The sequence below is a fragment of the Drosophila subpulchrella genome, chromosome 2R, assembly GCF_014743375.2.
Source record: "Drosophila subpulchrella strain 33 F10 #4 breed RU33 chromosome 2R, RU_Dsub_v1.1 Primary Assembly, whole genome shotgun sequence".
Lineage (NCBI taxonomy): Eukaryota > Metazoa > Arthropoda > Insecta > Diptera > Drosophilidae > Drosophila > Drosophila subpulchrella.
The window spans coordinates 4,408,632-4,428,092 of record NC_050611.1 but is presented as its reverse complement, the minus strand read 5'-3'; the positions used below and the strand labels follow the sequence as shown (position 1 = coordinate 4,428,092).

Sequence of the window (19,461 nt, the reverse complement as noted above, 5' to 3'; positions counted from 1 at the left end):
AAGATTTCACTGCCAAAGTTGAAAGGCAGAACATGGGGTGGAACTAAAGATAAAGGAAGGTTTAAATAAAATCAAAGTTAAATAAAAAATATAAATTAAAGTGAAAGTGAAAAGGGGTCCCTTCTCCGTGTACCGTTGACTTTCAGCTCCGATGTGGTGAAACTAGAACCCGCCTTATTCTCCGCTATGCACTTAAAGACCCCTCGGTGATCCTGTTCGACGGCGGCTATGTTCAGAACACTCGTCTTGGGAGACAGTTTCAGTATGGTGATTCCCTCCTCGCCGTTGATGATAGGTCGCGAATTGAGGGTCCACTTGATGGTGATGGGCACATCGCCCTTCTGCACCATGCACTGAACTCCGGCATTCTCACCCGTGTTCACGGGATCATCACCGAAGGAGAACGGCGCTATTGAAGGTGGAACTGCATGGCAATGGAGGTAGTGAAAGGAGAGAGGGGAAAGGTTTCAGAACCAAACGAAAATCTAAGAAACAAAACCGATTTTAAGAGCTCCTTGAGAATAACCATTGACAGCCAGGATAGCGGATTGCCTGGTCTCGCCGGCATTGTTGGTGGCCACGCAGGAGTAGTTCCCGGCATGTCGGGCCCTTACGGACTCGATGCTCAGTACGCTGATGCGTTGGCTGTTCCGGGTGACTATCAGACCATCATTGGTGTACACGCGACCGCCGTTCTTGGTCCAGGCTATGTCGACCGGCAGATCCCCCCGGTTCACGGTGCAGTAAGCGGATACCATGTCTAGTTCGTTGATCACATCCTCGCCAAAATCGAAGGGCATAATTTGGGGCAGAACTGGATGAGTGGGGAGGGAAAGGCAAAAAGCAAAAGAAGACAAGGAAAACTTAAGACCTCAGACTTATAAGCTGGACAATAACCATTGACTGCTAGCATGGCGGACTGGGTGATGGCCCCCGCGTTGTTGGTGGCCACGCAGGAGTAGTTTCCCGCATGACGCGCTCGCACGGATTCGATGCTCAGGACACTCAGGCGCTGGCTGTTCCGGGTCACAATCAGACCATCGTTGGTGTACACTCGACCTCCGTTCTTCGTCCAATAGATGTCCACGGGCAGATCACCCTTGTTAACCGTACACGAGGCCGAAACCATGTCCAACTCGTTGATGCTCTCCTCGCCAAAGTCAAAGGGCACGACCTGGGGCAAGACTGGGGTGGGATTGGGTTAACGGAAGATAACCAACGGAAAATCAATCAAAAAAATCCTAGGAATAGATCACAAATCGAGGCTATTAACCGTTGACGGCCAGGACTGCCCATTGCCGGGTCTCGCCCGCATTGTTGGTGGCCACGCAGGAATAGTTGCCGGCATGTCGCGCCCTGGCGGACTCGATGCTCAGGACACTCATGCGGGTGCTGGTCTTGGTCACCACGATGCCATCGTTGGTGTAGACCCGACCGCCGTTCTTGGTCCAGGCCACATCGATGGGCAGGTCGCCCTTGTTCACCGTGCAGGAGGCCGAGACCATGTCCAGCTCGTTGACACTCTCCTCGCCGAAGTCAAAGGGCACGATCTGGGGCAACACTGCGCAGGGAGCCGAGGAGGAAGCGAGTAGGATCAAGGAAACGGAAATCAAAAACCAAAGGACTAATCAATCTACGACTTGAAGGGGCAACAAGCGAACCGTTGACACGCAGCTCGGCCGTGTGGTAGATCACCCCGGCCGCATTCCTGGCCACACAGGTGTAATTGGCCCGGTGGCGGGCATGCACGGACTCGATGCTCAGCATGCTGATGCGCTGCGTCGTCTTGGTGATCAGGATGCCGTCGTTGGACATCAGGCGACCCACGCCCGTCGTCGGATCCGGTGCCGTGGTCCAGTACAACTCCAGTGGAGTGTCGCCCTTGTTCACCGTGCACGTGGCCGAGACCATGTCGTTCATGTTGATGGTCTCCTCCCCAAAGTCAAAGGGCACAACCTGCGGTGGAACTGAGCGAGGGGTTTGGGGTTTCGATTCAGAGAAAAACTATCGACCAACGTTGAGGCTGAAAATTTGAGACCCGCCCAAAAAGTAGCATCGACCAGAGCTTGGGAAGTCTGGGAGAAAGGGGCAATTGTCAACTTACCCATAACTTGCACTTCTAGAGATCCGCGGGCGGAGTATCCCTCCTGATTCTTGGCCACACAAGTGTAGGTCGCCTGGTCTGAGTTGCGTTCCACATTCTCGATGATCAGAGTTCCGTTGGGGAAGACCTTCTGTTTGCGGTTGATGGGCAGGGCACGGTTATCTAATGAAAGGAGGGATTAACTAAGGATATTTAAAGCTTATAATGTATCCACTCACCTCGTTCCCAGACAATCGAATCAATGGGGTAGCCAGCTACGGGACAGGTCACAATGAGGGTCTCGCCAGCCACGATGGCCTTCTTCTCCATTTGACGGATGTAGGGAAGACCATAGACATTCAACTTGGCCGAGTGCTCTGCCACGCCCACCTTGCTCTTGGCTATGCACTTGTAGAGACCACCGTCGTTGGCATGGACCGAGGTTATGTTCAGATAGGAAACCACATCTCCGTTGACCGTCACATACTGTCCCACCTGGTAGCGATCGTTGTTGGCAATCTTCTTTCCGTCCAGTTCCCAGGAGATCTCGGGCGTGGGGTTTCCACCGGCGACGCACTTGAGGAATACACTTGGTCCGGGTTCCATGGTCTCTTCCTGGAAGGCCTGTCGGATGACGGGGGGATCAAAGCGGCCGCCGAGCTTCAGTTCTGCACTGGCCTCAGCGGATTCCTGGTCATTCCTCACGAAGCACTGGTACATGCCCTTATCCTCCTTCTTAACGGATTCGATGCGCAGCACGGGTTCGCTGTGACCAATGACCTTGCCGTCCTTCATCCAGCTAACAGTCTTGATGGGATTTCCGGTGTATTGGCAGGTGAATACCGCGGGGCGTCCGAAGTCCACTGTTTGGGTGGGGGGATCGATCTTGGCGGAAAGCGGGGCGGTGACGGTCAGTACGGTCTCAACGCTCTCGCCACCCACGGAATTGTTGACCACGCACAGGTACTTTCCAGAGTCCTCAACTACTGCGTCCTTGATGATGAGAGTGCCGGAAACCTGCTTCACACGATCATTTAACACCACAGCTTGCTTGCGGGTTGTGCCCTCGATGAATTTGTACCATCTGGAACGAGAGGAGAGTGTTAATAGAGAGCTCCAAGGCTTAGAGTTGGCATTGGGAAGAAGTGGGCACAGAGTGAGGCAGTCTTTTTGGTGAGCAGTATTCCTTTAATCCAAGAACGCGAGCTACTTACCTTCTTCATGTTCGGTGACGGATATTACTTACCTTTTAAAACATTTCAAACTCCCTGCTCATTCTGTGCACCACTTCTTGGGGGTTTGGGAAAACCTATCATCGACCTCATCAAGGGAACCTAGCAATCTACCTATAAACTGGTACTGGATAGCCCTGTCCTGGACAATGTCCAACAAAGGTCCCATAAATAGGCACTTCGTTGATCTCAATGCTTTTAACCGAAATGCGGGGCTTAACGAGACCAACGGGTTCTGAAAATTGTGATATATGTATATCGAAGCATTTATAGTAAGCCCATCAACTTTGCTTAAGTGACTGCCTGAAAGTCTTCCTCACTAAATATAAATATATACAGGTATCTACCTAAACACTGGATGGGGGTACGCTTGTCCCTGGCAAAGGATAGAAAAACTATTCCCTATCTTCTGGGTCTGTTCCTGCAGGCGATCTCCCGATATTGTAGGAGCTACACTGCCAATGGGTTCTGAAATAGATCGGATTTCGATAAGTAGTCAATTTGAACACCATTTTTGCTGCCTGAATGTTGATCCTAACTGTTAAACCTTCATTACCTAAACGAGGGAGTGGGAAACGATTGTCCCAGGCACAAGATGGCCAAGTCTGTGGTCGCTGTCTTTGTAATTTCCTGCAGCCGTCCACCGGATATTTTAGGAGATACACTACCCACGGGCTCTGAAAAATTTTAGCACATGTAGACTTATCCCCTAGTAGTAAATATGTGAAAAACTGCCTAAGTGTTGGACTAACCTGATAATGGGTACTGGAAATGCCTGCGCCTGGCAGAGTAGGGCAAAACTAGTGGATATCTCTTTGACAAATGTGAAACTCTTGGACTCGCCCGAAAAGGTTGGAGCTTTGGCGCCAACTGGCTCTACAAAAAGAATAACAATATGCTTCTTATGGGAATTTTTTGGGATTTGTCTTATGTCTATTTAATGACTACCTTATCAGGGGCACTGGATAAGCCTGCGCCTGACACAGTAACGCGAAACTCTGACCAAAATGACGCACAAAGGTATAGCTTTTCATATCGGATGCAAAAGTAGGACCCTTGGCACTAACAGGTTCTGGGAAAAATATAAAAGAAACCTCCTTAACCGCCTGAATTGCAGGGAATTACCGTGTATAGGGAACTGGAAATGCTTGAGCCTGGCAGAGCAGCACTATATCACTCGAGCTTGAGCCGAGTAGACTGGAAATCTTTGAAACAGTAGCAAAGGTGGGAGCTTTAGCACCAACAGGCTCTGCAAGGTATAGTAGTAAGCTTCGATAAAGTTAAAAGTGTTCTTAGGGAAGGTCTAGAAAACTGCCCGAATGGATTCTGATGTAAACTAAAAGAACCCTACCTCATAGCAGGAACTGGATAGGCCTGAGCTTGGCAAAGTAAAGCAAAACTGTGACCCACTGGCCGAATATAGGAAAAAATATTTGAATCCGTTGAAAATGTGGGAGCCCTAGCACCAATCGGTTCTGTAAACAATTATTTGGCATATAAGTTATTATCTCATGGGTATGGGAAAACTGCCTGATGTCAAAACAAGTCTTTTCTAACCTCATGATTGGAACAGGATAAGCTTGTGCTTGACAGAGCACCGCAAAACTCTGACCCACAGAGCGGGTGTACGAAAAAGAATTTGACTCGGTTGAGAACGTGGGAGCTCTGGCACCGATAGGCTCTGTAATTAATAATCTCAAATTTAGAAATCTATCGATAAATTAAAGCTAAGAAAACCGCCTGATGGATACCAAGAGCAAAGCTAACCTCATTATGGGCACTGGAAAAGCCTGAGCCTGACAAAGCATTGCGAAACTCTGACCCACAGCACGGGCATAGGAGAAGGAGTTGTAGTCGGAGGAGAATGTTGGAGCCCTGGCACCAATGGGTTCTGTAAAGTTTTTAAAGAAGTGTTACCAAAAATCCTATCAACTGAAACTTGCCTAATGATGGGAACGGGAAAAGCCTGAGCCTGACACAACAGGGCAAAGCTGGCATGAATCGTACGCTCGAATATGCTGCCCTTGGAGTCACTCGAAAAGGTCGGAGCCTTCGCCCCTACGGGTTCTAAAATAAATAAATTTTTTAAACAACATTTTGGCATACTTGATATACTATAATCCTACACAGAACCAGTTGGGCAGCGTTGGACCTTGGTAGAAGGGGTCTTTAATTACCTAAATATGGGCACAGGATAGGATTGGGCTTCGCAGGTGAGGGCCAACGTGCTATTTTGGGGCGTCTGTATGGTGAAAGTTGAGGCTACGCTAGGAAAACTGGGCGCCTTGAATCCCACAGGCTCTAAAAGGTCAAAAGTCATTGTTAATTAGGTGTGGGAAATTACCTAAGAGAACACTGACTGAATGTTGGGTTTATAAAAACTTGAGACTATTATAGTATTGTTATCAAACATGAGGCAACGTATATAAACTGTACCCTAAACCTGACAACAAAAAGACAAAAGCCTAAAATGGTTAATATCTCTGCAATATAATTGTCATATAAACTGAAAGAAGTATCATTGTACCTATAAACTGGTACGGGAAACGCTTGAGCCTGGCAAAGCATTGCAAAGGTGGACTGAATTGGAACACTTTGCTGGAAGGCCAGCACTCCTGTTGGAACCGATGGAGCCTTGGATCCAATGGGTTCTAGGAAATTGAAAACACAAATAAAGTCTACATTCTAAAAGCTGAATTTTCTGTGCAACTGCTCTGAATGTGGGTCTCTCCTAATGTATCATTTCTATTTTAATATTTTCATTAACACTTTTACCTAAAAACTGGGACCGGAAAGGCTTGAGCCTGACAGAGCATGGAGAAAGTGGATAGCAACGGAACGTGCTGCTGAAAGACCATGACACCTGTTTGCACCGCCGGGGCCTTGGAACCAATGGGTTCTGGAAAGGTGAAAGTGACAATAGAGTGCAGGTTCTACAAACTGAATTTCCTGGGTAACTGCTCTGAATGTTGGGCTTACCTAATGAGGGGTACTGGAAAGGCTTGCGCCTGACACAGTAAAGCGAAAGCCGAGCCCTTTGACTTTTCCACCTCGATGAGCTTGTACTCGAGGGAAAAGGTCGGGGCCTTGGCGCCAACGGGCTCTGTAAATGAAGTCACCTATTAATTAACCCGTGTGTAAGTGCAAACAATAAACTGGCTGAATGTGCTTGGGGGTCAACGAAAGTCTCTAAGTACTTTTCGTTTAATTTGAAGCCACAGACTTTCACTCTGCCATTGGACGTGACCCCACGAGGTCGCGAACCTGACCCGAATGACACGGAAAAACTTTGGCAACTAGAAAAGTCGGAACGAAAAGAGACACCAAGATAAATAATGCATATTTCATGTCGGTCAAAGTTAAGGCCAAAGACATGCGCAGAAACGCGTGTTAAAGTGGCAACAGCTGAGCGCGCAACAAGTAGAGGTCACCAACGCCCGCCCCGCCCCCTTTCAATGTCGGGTGACCTTAAGAAAGTGGCACAAACCCACGGTTGTTGACCCAAAAACGTGCGTTCATTCATAAACGGGTGTGCGAGCGAGACAGTTGCGATCCACACGAGTTTCGGAGGGGAAATTGCTTGGGAAATTTCTGTGGATGCCAAGCATGCGCAGTGGCAAAAGAGAGAGAGCGTGCTAGAGAGAGGGCAGGAGAGCGAACCAGCTGAGCGCCGGTTTGTTTACAAACTGCCCACTCACACCAGTGCAAAACGGAAAGGGAAAGGGGCAGCACCCACACATGCAAACCGCTGCTCTCCCTCTCTTTCTGCCACTCTGTTTATGTTTTGTTTACATAGCTTACTTTTCTGCGTGCCTATTTTGTTTGTGTTTTGCTTTGCGCGCGCATTTTTATGAATGAACCCTCCGCCCCTCGAATCACCCACCCCCTGTCCCCCCATTCAAAACAACAACACTGGGGGCAAGAGTTCACACTTCTTATGCATAATTAATGTCACGTTTGGAAGCGCTCTCAAAGGGCCGAAGAATCTAACCTGCTAATGGGCACCGGATACGCCTGGGCGGGACAAAGCAGCACTATGTCCATGCCGCAACGCCTCTCGATACCGGACCACTTGGTGTCCACGGAAAGTACAGGGGCCTTCGCCGAAATGGGTTCTACGGGAAGATAACATAATTGGGGTCTATCAGGGGTTTTGCTAGAATGTGTGGGATATATTATGCTGCAAAGGTACTTTTCTACGTTTTATTCAGCCCCAAAGGCTCTTCTTTATTGCAAAGGTGACTTATTTCAGTTCAGTTGCATTAACCCAGATAACTATAACTCCTTATATAAGGTCAAGGTTTCTGAAATTGTAACAGACTTATCGGATTACTTTAGAGATAAACATCAAGATTTGTAACGTTAAATCGTAATTCATTTTTTCTGTTAGTCAAAACATGGATTGACTTCGGCTTACCGAAAACTAGGGGCTGGAAAACCCTGGGCGGGGCACAGTAGTGATATAGCATGTGCTTCTAGCAGTTCCAGAGGTTTTTGTACTAGAGCTGGAGTTCTGGGAGCAGTGCTTGAAATGGGCTCTGCGAAGAGTGTATTACAAAGTATTCATAATAGATTAAAAAGCTAAGCCTAATGTTGGTCTAAGGGCTCAAAAAATTCAATAGATCCTTGGATAATACAAGAAGGAATTATATTAGTAATCTTTACTCGGACTTATATATTTAAGAATCAAATATTAATGCCTGGTCTTAACTCTTTCATACGCTGGATACTTTAATAACTTTATTCAGTCTGCTTGAATTTAAATGATCAATCCCCAATTAACTCTACCCGTTTATTAGAGTTTAAGGTTTTTACGAAGATTGTAAGAACTCTTGGTCTAACCTAAAAGCGGGCACTGGAAATCCCTGGGCGGGACAAAACAAGGCCAGATTTGTGGATAGCATCCGCTCGATCCAAGATCGTTTAATGTCATTTGAAAGCAAAGTGGGAGCCTTTCCTCCAACGGGCTCTATAAAAACAAATATGTTTTTAACTTGGCTTATATAAAAGTTATATAAAAATCGAAACATAAGCCTGATGTTGGTCTAAGGTCTGTAAGATTACCCACCTAAAACTGGGAGCAGGATAGCCCTGCGCAGGACAAAGTATAGCGGTGGTCGCCAAGGACTCCACAACATTAGGTTTATAGGTAAGAGCGTTAATCTTTGGCGGACTACTGCTTATCGGCTCTACAAAATAAATATACTTCTTTATTAAAGTTTGGTCCAAAAGTGAATATTTAAAAACTGCCAGAATGTGGGAAACCCCCACCCAAAAAAAAATACATAAGTTTACCAGTGAAAAAGTGGGTTTCATTTTAGTAAACCAACCTAAAACTCGGAGCAGGATAACCCTGAGCTGGGCACAATATTGAGAGATCGGTGTGACCAGGAACTACCAGAGGTCGTGATTGCAGAGGCGGAACCTTGGGAGCAGTGCTAGAAACCGGCTCTATAAAGATTTTATAGTTTGGAATTATAACTAGCTATTTGTGACACTTTATAACTGCCTGAATATTGTTAAGATTTGGGACTTCTCCTGTGATTACCTAAACACTGGTACAGGATAACCTTGAGCGGGACATAAAAGCGCCAAAGTAGAAGATCCCGGATAAGTCTTCATATCGAATTTGGCCAAAGATATCACTTTAGGAACCGTACTGCTAATTGGCTCTGAAAGTTATTGATACGATGTTAACTAGATACAACTATAAGGCATTGAAAACTCCCTGAATGCTGGACCTCACCTAAAAACAGGAACTGGAAAACCTTGCGCGGGGCACATTATGGAAACTATTCCTCCCAGTCTAACGTATTCAATATTCATTTTTTGAATAAGTTCCACTCTGGGAGCAGCACCACTAATGGGTTCTGGAAAAATAAATCGCAACATTTCAAAAACGATTCAAAACCAAGATTCTATTGAGAACTGCCTGAATATCTAAGGAAAGTTACCTAAAAAATGGAACAGGATATGCCTGAGCCGGACAAAGTAAGGTTCCACTTCCGGATAAAGCAATATCAACATTTCGCGTCTTGTCGCCGGAGGTGAGTCGTGGACCCACGCTACCCACAGGCTCTATAAAATATTGGGCATACATATAGTATAAGAACTAAGTAAACTAGAAAACTGCCCAAAACCTTTTGGGATTTACCTAAAAAATGGCACTGGATATGCTTGACCAGGACAAAAGAGGGTACAACTGGAAGCCAGACTAGCCTCGGCATTTTTCAGACGATTCTCTACGCTGATTTTGGGGGCTACACTGCCAACAGGCTCTAAAAAGAATAATTAATTTAATTCCAAGTTTTAAATTAAAGCTAGTCCTGAAATCTGCCTGAATGGTTTGGGGATTACCTGAACGACGGAACTGGATACGATTGGGCTGGACAAAAGAGGGTCAGAGTTGATTTGGATGGTGCCCCTGCATCCCGGAGACGTTCACCCACACTTATTTTGGGACCTACACTGGCAACAGGCTCTAAAAAGATAATCGATATTGAATATACTCCAAAACTAAGCTCAAGTGAAAACTGCCTGAAAGACAATGGTGCAGGGCTCACCTGAACGCTGGAACTGGATAAGATTGCGCCGGACAAAATATGCTTATGTCCCCAGTTTGGGGAACCTCTGCGTCCTTACGACGCTCACCCACACTGATCTTGGGTGGCACACTGCCCACAGGCTCTAGAACCAACAAAAGTGGGGAGTGAGAACCATAAACCTATACTAAGATTGAAAACTGCCCCAGTAACTCGACAATAATGGAATTTACTTGCCACTCAACTAACTTTTTCAGGGGAGGGGGGTGTCACTGCGTGACTCTGAATGGGTTAAATCGGGCGGCAGTTCTGAACACAAAGCTAATTAGAGTTTGAAGCCAATGAGGCTTGCCAACTAAATCTAAGCTCTAATTGGAAAACTTTGGACAAGCCGCACAATTTGACAGCTGGTACGTATGGGCCACAAGTTACCTATAGAAGGGCACTGGGTAGGCCTGGGCAGGACAGAAAATGGCTATTGTCCTGCCCTGGCGAATGCTGTCGTGACTGAAGCCGTCCTTTTTGTTCACACGTGGTGCCACGCTGCCCACGGGCTCTATAAGTTTACAGATGACAAAATATCAAGAGAATAAGTAGCTGCCCATGGGATGAGGAATACAAAACTCGACAATAACTAACCTATAAAAGGGAACCGGAAAGGACTGAGCCGGACAACGAAGTGCCACAATGCCCCCAACGGCAATACGATCATGACTAAACTCATCGTTTTTATTTACTTTTGGCGCCACACTACCAACAGGCTCTGAAAGTAGTTGAATTATGTGAGATCAACCTATCCTATAAATACTACTTGAATGTGGAAATCTGAGCACTCGACATTACCTATAAAAGGGCACCGGATAAGCCTGAGCAGGACACTGAATGGAAATAGTCCTGGAGCTCCTTATGCGGTCGTGATTAAACTCATCTTTGCGATTAACCCGGGGAGCAACACTACCAATTGGTTCTGAGAAAAGTTTGGTTATAGTTGTGATTCGAATAAACTGCCTGAAAGTGTTTACATACAGGACAATGTGTATCTTGAGCAATTACCTATAGGCTGGTATTGGATAGGATTGAGCAGGGCAAAGCAAGGCCAGCGATCTATTGGATTTTGCCATAAATATTCCCAGTTTATCTTTTATCTCAACCTTGGGTCCCACACTGCCAACAGGCTCTGAAAATATATGTGTTCATACTCTATATCTAAATTCTCGAAAGAAAACCCTGATCTGATGGGCAGTACTCAACAATGTGTTTACCTAAACGCTGGCATTGGATATCCTTGAGCTTTGCATAATAAGTTCAACGAGTTATTTGATTCCCTGATATTTACACCAAACTTGTCCTGCATATCAACTTTGGGGCCAACACTACCAACAGGCTCTGAAAGAAAGGTTTGACAATTATCTTTCACTAAAAGCCCTGATCTAAAGAAAACCCGACAGGCTGTACTCAACAATGTCATTACCTAAATGCTGGCATTGGAAAGCCTTGCGCTTTGCAAAACAAATTTAACGATTTGTTAGAACTTCTGATGGTGAAATCCATCTTATCGTGCATATCAACTTTGGGTCCCACACTCCCCACAGGTTCTGAAATATGTCAATAGTCAAACTAATGCCATACTCATAGCAAAACTGCCTGAGACGGGGATAATAAAAGCGAAAACTCATACCTATAAGCTGGCATGGGGTACGACTGAGCTGGACACAGCAAGTTCAAGGCCTGACCCCGAGGCTTGTCCAGCCAAGTGATACGATCTTTTACATCCACCTTGGGTGCTACACTGCCAACGGGTTCTGCAAGTAATATAAGTGCTTATCAAGGTGCTCCTAACTATCTTCTAAGAAAACTGCCTGAAACAAATGAGGTGGAGACTCAGCTTACCGGGCAATTGGCATAGGGAAAGACTGTGCAGGGCAAAGCAAATTGAGAGAGCTGCCCTCAGGCTTGTCAACCCACTTGATCCGATCGTTGGGATCCACTTTGGGAGCTACGCTGCCCACGGGCTCTACAAAGATTTAGGATGAGCTTAGTCTACCTTAACCTCTAGATAAACTGCCTATATGTTGGGAACCCCCTTGAATCTCTAGAACTCACCGAAAGGCTGGTACCGGATAGGATTGGGCTGGACAAACTATAGCAAGACTGTGACTCAGAGCCACCCGAGCGAGATTAACTTCGTCTTTTATATCCACTTTGGGAGCTACACTGCCCACGGGCTCTACAAAGATTTAGGATTAGTCTATCTTTGCTTCTAGAGAAACTGCCTATACGTTGGGACACAACCGGAGTCTCTAGAACTCACCTAAAAGCTGGTACCGGATAGGACTGGGCTGGACAAACTATAGCTAGACTGTGATCCAGGGCCACCCGAGCATAGTTAATCTCGTCCTTAATATCAACTTTGGGAGCCACACTACCAACAGGTTCTAGGGAAATTTAACTTTTTAGTTGGCCTCAAGAACTAAACCTGAATGTTGGACTAGGGTTACTACCTAAAGAATGGCATGGGGTACGACTGGGCAGGGCAGATAAGAGCCTTGGATGCTCCCATACGAGTCCTGGCGAAAGTAAACTCATCGCGAGTATCCACTTTGGGAGCCACTGAGCCTACGGGTTCTGAATTGGGATGAATTTCGCATTACTCATTGGTCAATTTCTACTGAATGTTGGTCAAGGATATCGAAACTAACCTAACGATGGGTACTGGATATGCTTGGCCAGGACATTGCATGGAGTAGTCCTCTGCTAGCTTTACTTGGAGCACTTGGAACTTGTCGTGCAAGCTCGTAATTTTGGGAGGAACAGATCCAATAGGCTCTAGATGTTGAAGGCAAACATTTCAAGGCAAAGAATCTTTGGAAAACTAGCCCATTTGGAATGCTGGGATAAAGTAGCACGACGAAACCCACCTAACAACTGGAACAGGATAGGCTTGACCTGGACACTGCATTGCAAAGTCGCTCTCCAATTTAACCTGCATCAGTTGAAACTTGTCGTTGATGTTGTTGATCTTTGGTGGTACAGAGCCAATGGGTTCTGAAATATCCATAACAATGAAACCCTCAAGAAACCTAGCCAAAAAATGTCTGAATTGGTGTTGGGATAGGCTTACATTACCTATTTATGGGAACGGGAAAGGCCTGACCAGGACATTGCATGGCATACTGCGTTCCCAAAGGGACTTCCATTGTGCGAACTCTTTCCAAAAGATTTAACTTTGGGGGAACAGAAGCAACAGGTTCTAGGTGAAACAAAAGCAAGTTCAGTGCAGTTTAATATCAATATCTGCCCAAATGTTGGAGGCTAACAAAAACCAAACTGCAGGTCTTTGAAGGGGTAAACAAAAACTGCTTTACCTACCTATATGCGGGAATGGGAAACGACTGGGCTGGACATTTAAGGCTTAAACTCCTGCCCACATAGCCACGGGCATTAGCCACTTCGTCATCTATGCTAACCTTGGGAGGCACACTGCCAATAGGTTCTGAAATGGAACAAGCACTGAACTAATCAGAAAACTACGGCTGCAACTGACTGAACTGGGATAGACCTAATAGAATAATCACTTAAATAGCAATGTCGGAAATTCGAAGAACGCCCCATAAATTGTAAAACGTTCCCAATTGATGGCATGCAATGCGCACCTGTGAGCTGGTATTGGATAAGATTGGGCTGGGCATAGCAAAGCGAATCCGATTCCCCGGGATATTTCGCGTGTTTGCAGTTTATCCTGAACATTTATTTTCGGCTTGACAGAGCCAACGGGTTCTAAGGGCAAAACACGAGAAAGAGTCACGGAAAAGCTGGAAAAACTGTCTGATGTTGGTGGAGAAGGGAAACCCACCTGAAGGCTGGAGTAGGATACGACTGAGCCATGCAGAGAAGGGCATAACTGGTGGCCAACTCTACGTCTATGAACTGGTGTTTGTCTTGGGGATTCACCTTTGGTCGGACACTGCCCACGGGTTCTAGAATTTAAAGAGTTTCGAAAGTCCTAAGTGAAGCTGACTGAATGTGTTTGGGTAGTCTATAGTAAAGCCCCATTGAATCTTACTTGAAAACAGGCATGGGGTACGATTGCACAGGACACTGAATGTTGAAACTTGTGTCGCTCTGAATCTGCATCATTTTAAAACGCTCCAGAAAATTTAGTTTGGGCGCCACACTGCCAACGGGCTCTACAAAAAAGTAAGCCTTTAAGCTTTTTTACTACCTCTATAAAAAAATTTAACTAATCTGTGAGTGTTGGGCGAAGGACTTAAAGTTTACCTAGAAATTGGCTGTGGATACGCTTGAGCCGGACATAAGAGACTTAGACTATGCAATCTTTTGACCTTCACGTGCTTCAGGTCATCAGAATTGGTAATCTTGGGACTGACACTACCAATGGGCTCTGCAAGATATAAACATTTCGTTTTCTGAAAAGTTCTCTAAGCTAAATGGAAACTGCCAAAAAGGGAAATCAGGGAAATCATTTACCTAAAGAAGGGCTGCGGGTACCCTTGAGCTGGACAGAGTATACTCAAATCCTGGCTGCCCTTTCCCTTAAGATGCTTAAAATCTTCACCTGTGTTTATCTTGGGACTAACACTTCCCACAGGCTCTATAAGGAAATTGTAAGGATTGGTTACTTCAAAAAATCTAAGCTACACTGCCTGATATGGGAAGGGATTTACTTGAAGATGAAACTGATTTACCTATATACAGGCACTGGATAAGCCTGAGCTGGACAAAGCAGCGTAACACTAGCCTCAAGCTTAACCTTCACCGTTCGCGAATCATCGCCTGATGTGAGTTTGGGTCCAACACTGCCAACAGGTTCTTTAAAATAGTTTTCGAACTGAATAAACTGGAAAATTCTAGACTCTGCCTGAAGTATGGGATGGATATGTACTATAATCTTTACCTAAAGAAGGGCACTGGATAGGCTTGAGCCGGACACATCAGGGTTACGCTACCCATCTTAGGAACCCGAGTGAGAGTTATGTGCTCCTGGTTGCCATTTCCATTTAACTGGGGACTGACACTGCCGACAGGTTCTGTCGAATAAGGGACATTAATAGGTCGGAATTAAAGAAAAAGCCTAAATGTTGGGTTGGGTTTACCTAAAGAAAGGCACTGGATAGGCCTGAGCCGGGCAGAGAAGAGTGGCACTTGCGGCCAGATAGACCCTGAGAATTCGCGACTCATCTCCACTGGTGAGACGAGGCCCAATACTGCCAACGGGCTCTGGGAACAGCAAACAGGAATCAGGATTCAAATAATTTATATCGAAAAGAACACCTTGAGTTGGGATAGGCGGATGTCTTACCTAAAGACTGGCACTGGATATGATTGAGCTGGACACAATAGGGTGGTGGGTTGGCCAGCGGAGAACTGAACCACCTTAATGTCATTACCGGAGAGAAGTCTGGGCCCAACACTTGCAATGGGTTCTTGAACGATTTGGAGAGGGTAAGAAACTTACAGGACTGGTATGGCTTATAAGAAATCTGAATTGGAAACTGACGCGGGTTTTGGGTCTGACTCTAGATAGATAACTCCCCGAGAGATTTCATTAGTCCTACCTAAACAAGGGAGCTGGATAGGCCTGGGCGGGGCAGAGAAGGGTTTGACTAGAGCCTTCGTCTCCTGTGAAACTGCTGCTGGTCAGAGTATTGGGAAACTTAGGTGAAACCCTGCCAACTGGTTCTGTGAATGAAGCGAAATGGTTGAACGTTAATAACCTTACAGATAATGCCAATAAATAAAGATAGATCAAGAACTGAAGAGTGACTTACCTTGGGCGTAGTTCGAAAGAGAATACTAAGTGAAAGTTGCCAAGGACTTGGACTCGAACTATGTTTAAGCTGTGACGTTGCCTTTAAATTGGTTTACTTAAGAACGGACCACACCTACTCTATTCGGCTTTGTTTCAAGCTCTCATCATTGTCGAGTACCCTATCCCAACATTCAGGCAGTTTTCAATTTAGACTTAGGCTACAGCAACAAGTCGTTGTACAAGTCCAAAGTGGACCAATTACTTTAAAAATTACTTTTATTTTTGTTTAATTTAAATACGAAAGATAATTATTGTACGCAAAGAAAGAGATTTTAAGCGAAAAATCTTTTTGATTGCATTTTAATAGTATCAAGGACTTGCTGCTTGTTAAATATTATTTTTAAATTTATTTGGAAACTGCAAACGTTGTCGTTTTGGTTATTTAAACATTATTATCCGAGCGCAGTTTCCAAATAATTTGCAACAAATATTTGAAATATGGTTTATAGCTTTTATTCTATAATTTTCTGAAACATTTATAGATATTTTTAAGTTCACAAAAACTGAATTTCAAATGATGCTTCCATTTTTCAAACATTTGTGCTGCATTTAAGAATAGAAACAAATCGTAATTGAAAGTATTTTTTTAAATAAACGATTGGTAACTTTTCTTCTTTATTAATCTGAGAGTAAACTTCAAACAGTATGATTTTAAGTAATTACATTTTGTTAATTATAATACTTACAACATTGTTAAAAAAAAATTCCTTAACAATTCATTTGAAATTTACTTTCAGTTAGAAAACTTCAGTTATTAACGATATTTCAAAAAATTATTATAATCTAGTTTAGTTTGAATAAAAAACCTTTGTCAAAATATTTTACTATTATTTTGTCCGCACTAAAAAATTCATAATCTTTATAGTATTGTTTAGGCTTTAAAAATTTATAGCTATTTAAGACATTTTACTTTTATTTTGTCGGCATATTCACAACCTTTATTGGTTTTGAATCAAAACTTTTAATATACAAGTTTAATTCCGAAATTATCAATAACTGAAGTTTCTCTGTATAATTTATGTAAGCAAATTGGCCAACAAGGCGGACTTACCTGTGATGACCAATCGTCCTTTGGTGGCACTCAATCGGGTCTCTCCGGTCAGACGATGTTTGGTTCGGCACTGATAGCTCTTGTATCCATCTTCAGGTCCAACTTCACGGATGTGCAACTCTCCAGAGGGCAGTACCAGATATTTTCCATCTGGTTACAGAATGGTTCAGATAAAAACGAAGTTAGTTTTTTCTTGTCAGCTAACTATGCAACTATATGTATTTACATTTAACAACATGGGAAGAAAATCAATTAAGTAACGTGCATTTAATTGAATTTATTCACAATACATTCAAAAGCCACATGGCCTTTGGCTACATATTTATTTTATTTGTTTTCTTTTGCGTGTATAGTACTAGTTCTCATTGTGCAAAAATGTTCAATGTTAATCGTTGACCATGCAATGTGACTTTTAAATGATTAAAGCTAGATTAAAAATGAAAAGACTGAATGAGAAGCTATTGTATGTTATGAGATAAGAACTTCGCACACCTTGAATGATTTTATTATTTAGTTTATTTTTTTGTGAGCAAGTTTCACCATATTTGTATGTATAGCTTGTTAAATTCTCATTTGGTCTTATTTTAAGAACTTTGTTAAAATTTCGATTTCCTTGTGGACTTTTGCTTTAATTGAATCGATTGTATTTTAACAGAATTCCATGCTTACAATTTAACTATACACCAGCAATGCCCAGAATTTGTGGTATAAACAAATTGAATCGAGCCGGAGTGATTGATCGTAATCTATTTACATTTCGAATAGGGCAACACATTTACAACTCAAATAGTTTACTTGAAATTCTTAGATCGATGATCCACAAATTCCGAAGCATTGTTTTTATTTCTAGACATGCGTCAACAAAAATGCCAATAATCTTAGATGATTTGCGGATTACATATGTATATATTTGTGGTATATATACAGCAATGTTTGGATTATTCATTTAAAATGACACATATGTACAGATTGTTAGACGGTTGACTGTTTATTAGCATTTTTGCATGTATTTACACTACGCTATTTTATCAACGCTACGTTCAACTACATGAAGGGGTTTCGGTATCTTTCGGGCAAGTCAGGAGCGACTCATGGATTCGTGGGAAGGGAAAACTTATAAGAGGTTGGGGAGGGCAAATAAAAAAGAAAATGAAAAGACAGGACGGACAGAAAGAAAGACAGAAAATAAGGCAAATCGAAAGCCTAAGCAGCGCTGAACACGGAAAGAATTCCTTTGTAAGCTCTATAGAGACTATAGATCGAGGCCAGATCGAAGCGAACCGAATTGGATGGGAGACGCAGGATATTACGGAGGAGTGGGCAATGCGAGAGCTCTTAATCTGTTAATTTACCGCTTTCTGCGATATCCTCCTGGGGATAGATAACCCGCTCCTCGTCCTCCACCCACGAATCGACCACTATGAAATCGGCCACAAAACTGGGTATGTGGCACTTTAGGATGGCGCTATTGCCCCTCAGTATGGACTCGTCCATGACATTGACGGTGTAGGATTGTGGCACAACTGCAAAGTTTACGGAGAGATTGTTTGAGTGGGATGGGGGATTAAAATCATAAGGTTAAAAGTGGTGGCATCATTGAGAGGAACCCCGTTCATGTAACTAAGCGAACTGGAAGTCTATGAATCTCTGGGTCCTACCAGTTATGTTCTTGGTGAACACCTCGCCCTCGGTATCGATCCAATCGGTAATGTCTATGTGATCCGCCACAAAGGAGGGCGTCTGGCACTTGAAAATGGCAGCGTTGCCCTTGATCACATACTCGTCGTAGACTTGCGACTCGAAAAACTGCTTTACCACTGCAAGATGGGAAGTGTGAAACTAAAATGAGGACTATCAGGACTGGGAAGGGTCTGTGGATTGGAAGATTCGTGTTCTAACTAAGCTAATACCGAAGATCGTAACGGTTACCAATGGAGTCGTCTGGAAGGGGCCTCCGAATCTCAACGCCCTCCTCGTCAATCCAACCCTCGACATCGATGAAATCTGCCACAAACGAAGGCACCAGACACTTTAACGTGGCAGAGTTGCCACGCAGCACAAACTCATCGATGACCCGTGTCTGGTAGAACTGGTGGACAACTGGGGGAAATCAGAGTGAACTAGGTGAAATAAAAACTAAAGGAAATCGGAAGGGGATGCTTAGAGGGACCCGAGAGAACTAGAGCAAAGAAATCTGGCCAAGTACCCGTCTCCTCGGCATTGTTGGGATAGTAGTTGCGACCCTCCGAGTCCAGCCAGAGATCGACGAACACAAAGTCCGCCACGTACGAGGGAATCTCACACTTCATCACCACCGAGTTTCCCCTAATGACGTACTCATTGTCTGCCTCCGATTCGTAGCTTTGAATCACCACTAATCATAAAGAATAATACATATAAAATAGTGTGAAAGTTGGGGCTGGGAATCAGAAAGGTAAAAGCTAACACCTATCGCAACACTTATCGAAATAAAATATGTTTTGATTAGACTGTACCATAGGCGCTGGTGGCATTGTTGCGCCACAACTCAATGCCCTCCTCGTCCACCCAGGCCTCGACCTGCACGAAATCGGCCACGAACGAAGGAATCTTACACTTGACCACCGCCGCGTTGCCTTTAATCACATACTCATTCTCGGCCTCGGTAATGTAGAACTGTGAAACGACTTTGGATCGAAGAAAATAATAAATAAACCGTGGGAAAGCGGGAAATACTGGGAATG

At 44.3% G+C, this 19,461-nt stretch overlaps 1 protein-coding gene across 49 annotated transcripts in view; it reads right to left on the bottom strand.

Annotated features, from left to right (window-relative positions):
* LOC119550551 (Down syndrome cell adhesion molecule-like protein Dscam2) overlaps positions 1–19,461 on the bottom strand; it is a 66,791-nt gene that overhangs the window by 26,612 nt on the left and 20,718 nt on the right. For 15 of the 49 annotated variants that reach the window (XM_037859299.1, XM_037859328.1, XM_037859297.1 and 12 more), the window contains exons 5-8: positions 16,739–16,888; positions 14,773–14,905; positions 2,323–3,167; positions 2,105–2,266 (exon numbers count right to left, since the gene is read on the bottom strand). In XM_037859299.1, coding sequence (XP_037715227.1) covers positions 2,105–2,266; positions 2,323–3,167; positions 14,773–14,905; positions 16,739–16,888 — 1,290 coding nt within the window. Of the gene's footprint in view, positions 1–2,104; positions 2,267–2,322; positions 3,168–5,492; positions 5,617–8,383; positions 8,505–9,269; positions 9,394–10,496; positions 10,621–11,535; positions 11,660–12,358; positions 12,483–12,556; positions 12,684–12,775; positions 12,903–14,772; positions 14,906–14,971; positions 15,096–16,738; positions 16,889–18,090; positions 18,262–18,396; positions 18,556–18,661; positions 18,839–18,944; positions 19,065–19,233; positions 19,405–19,461 lie in introns of those variants that run through there. The other 34 variants (XM_037859289.1, XM_037859282.1, XM_037859283.1 and 31 more) reach the window with 20 other exon arrangements.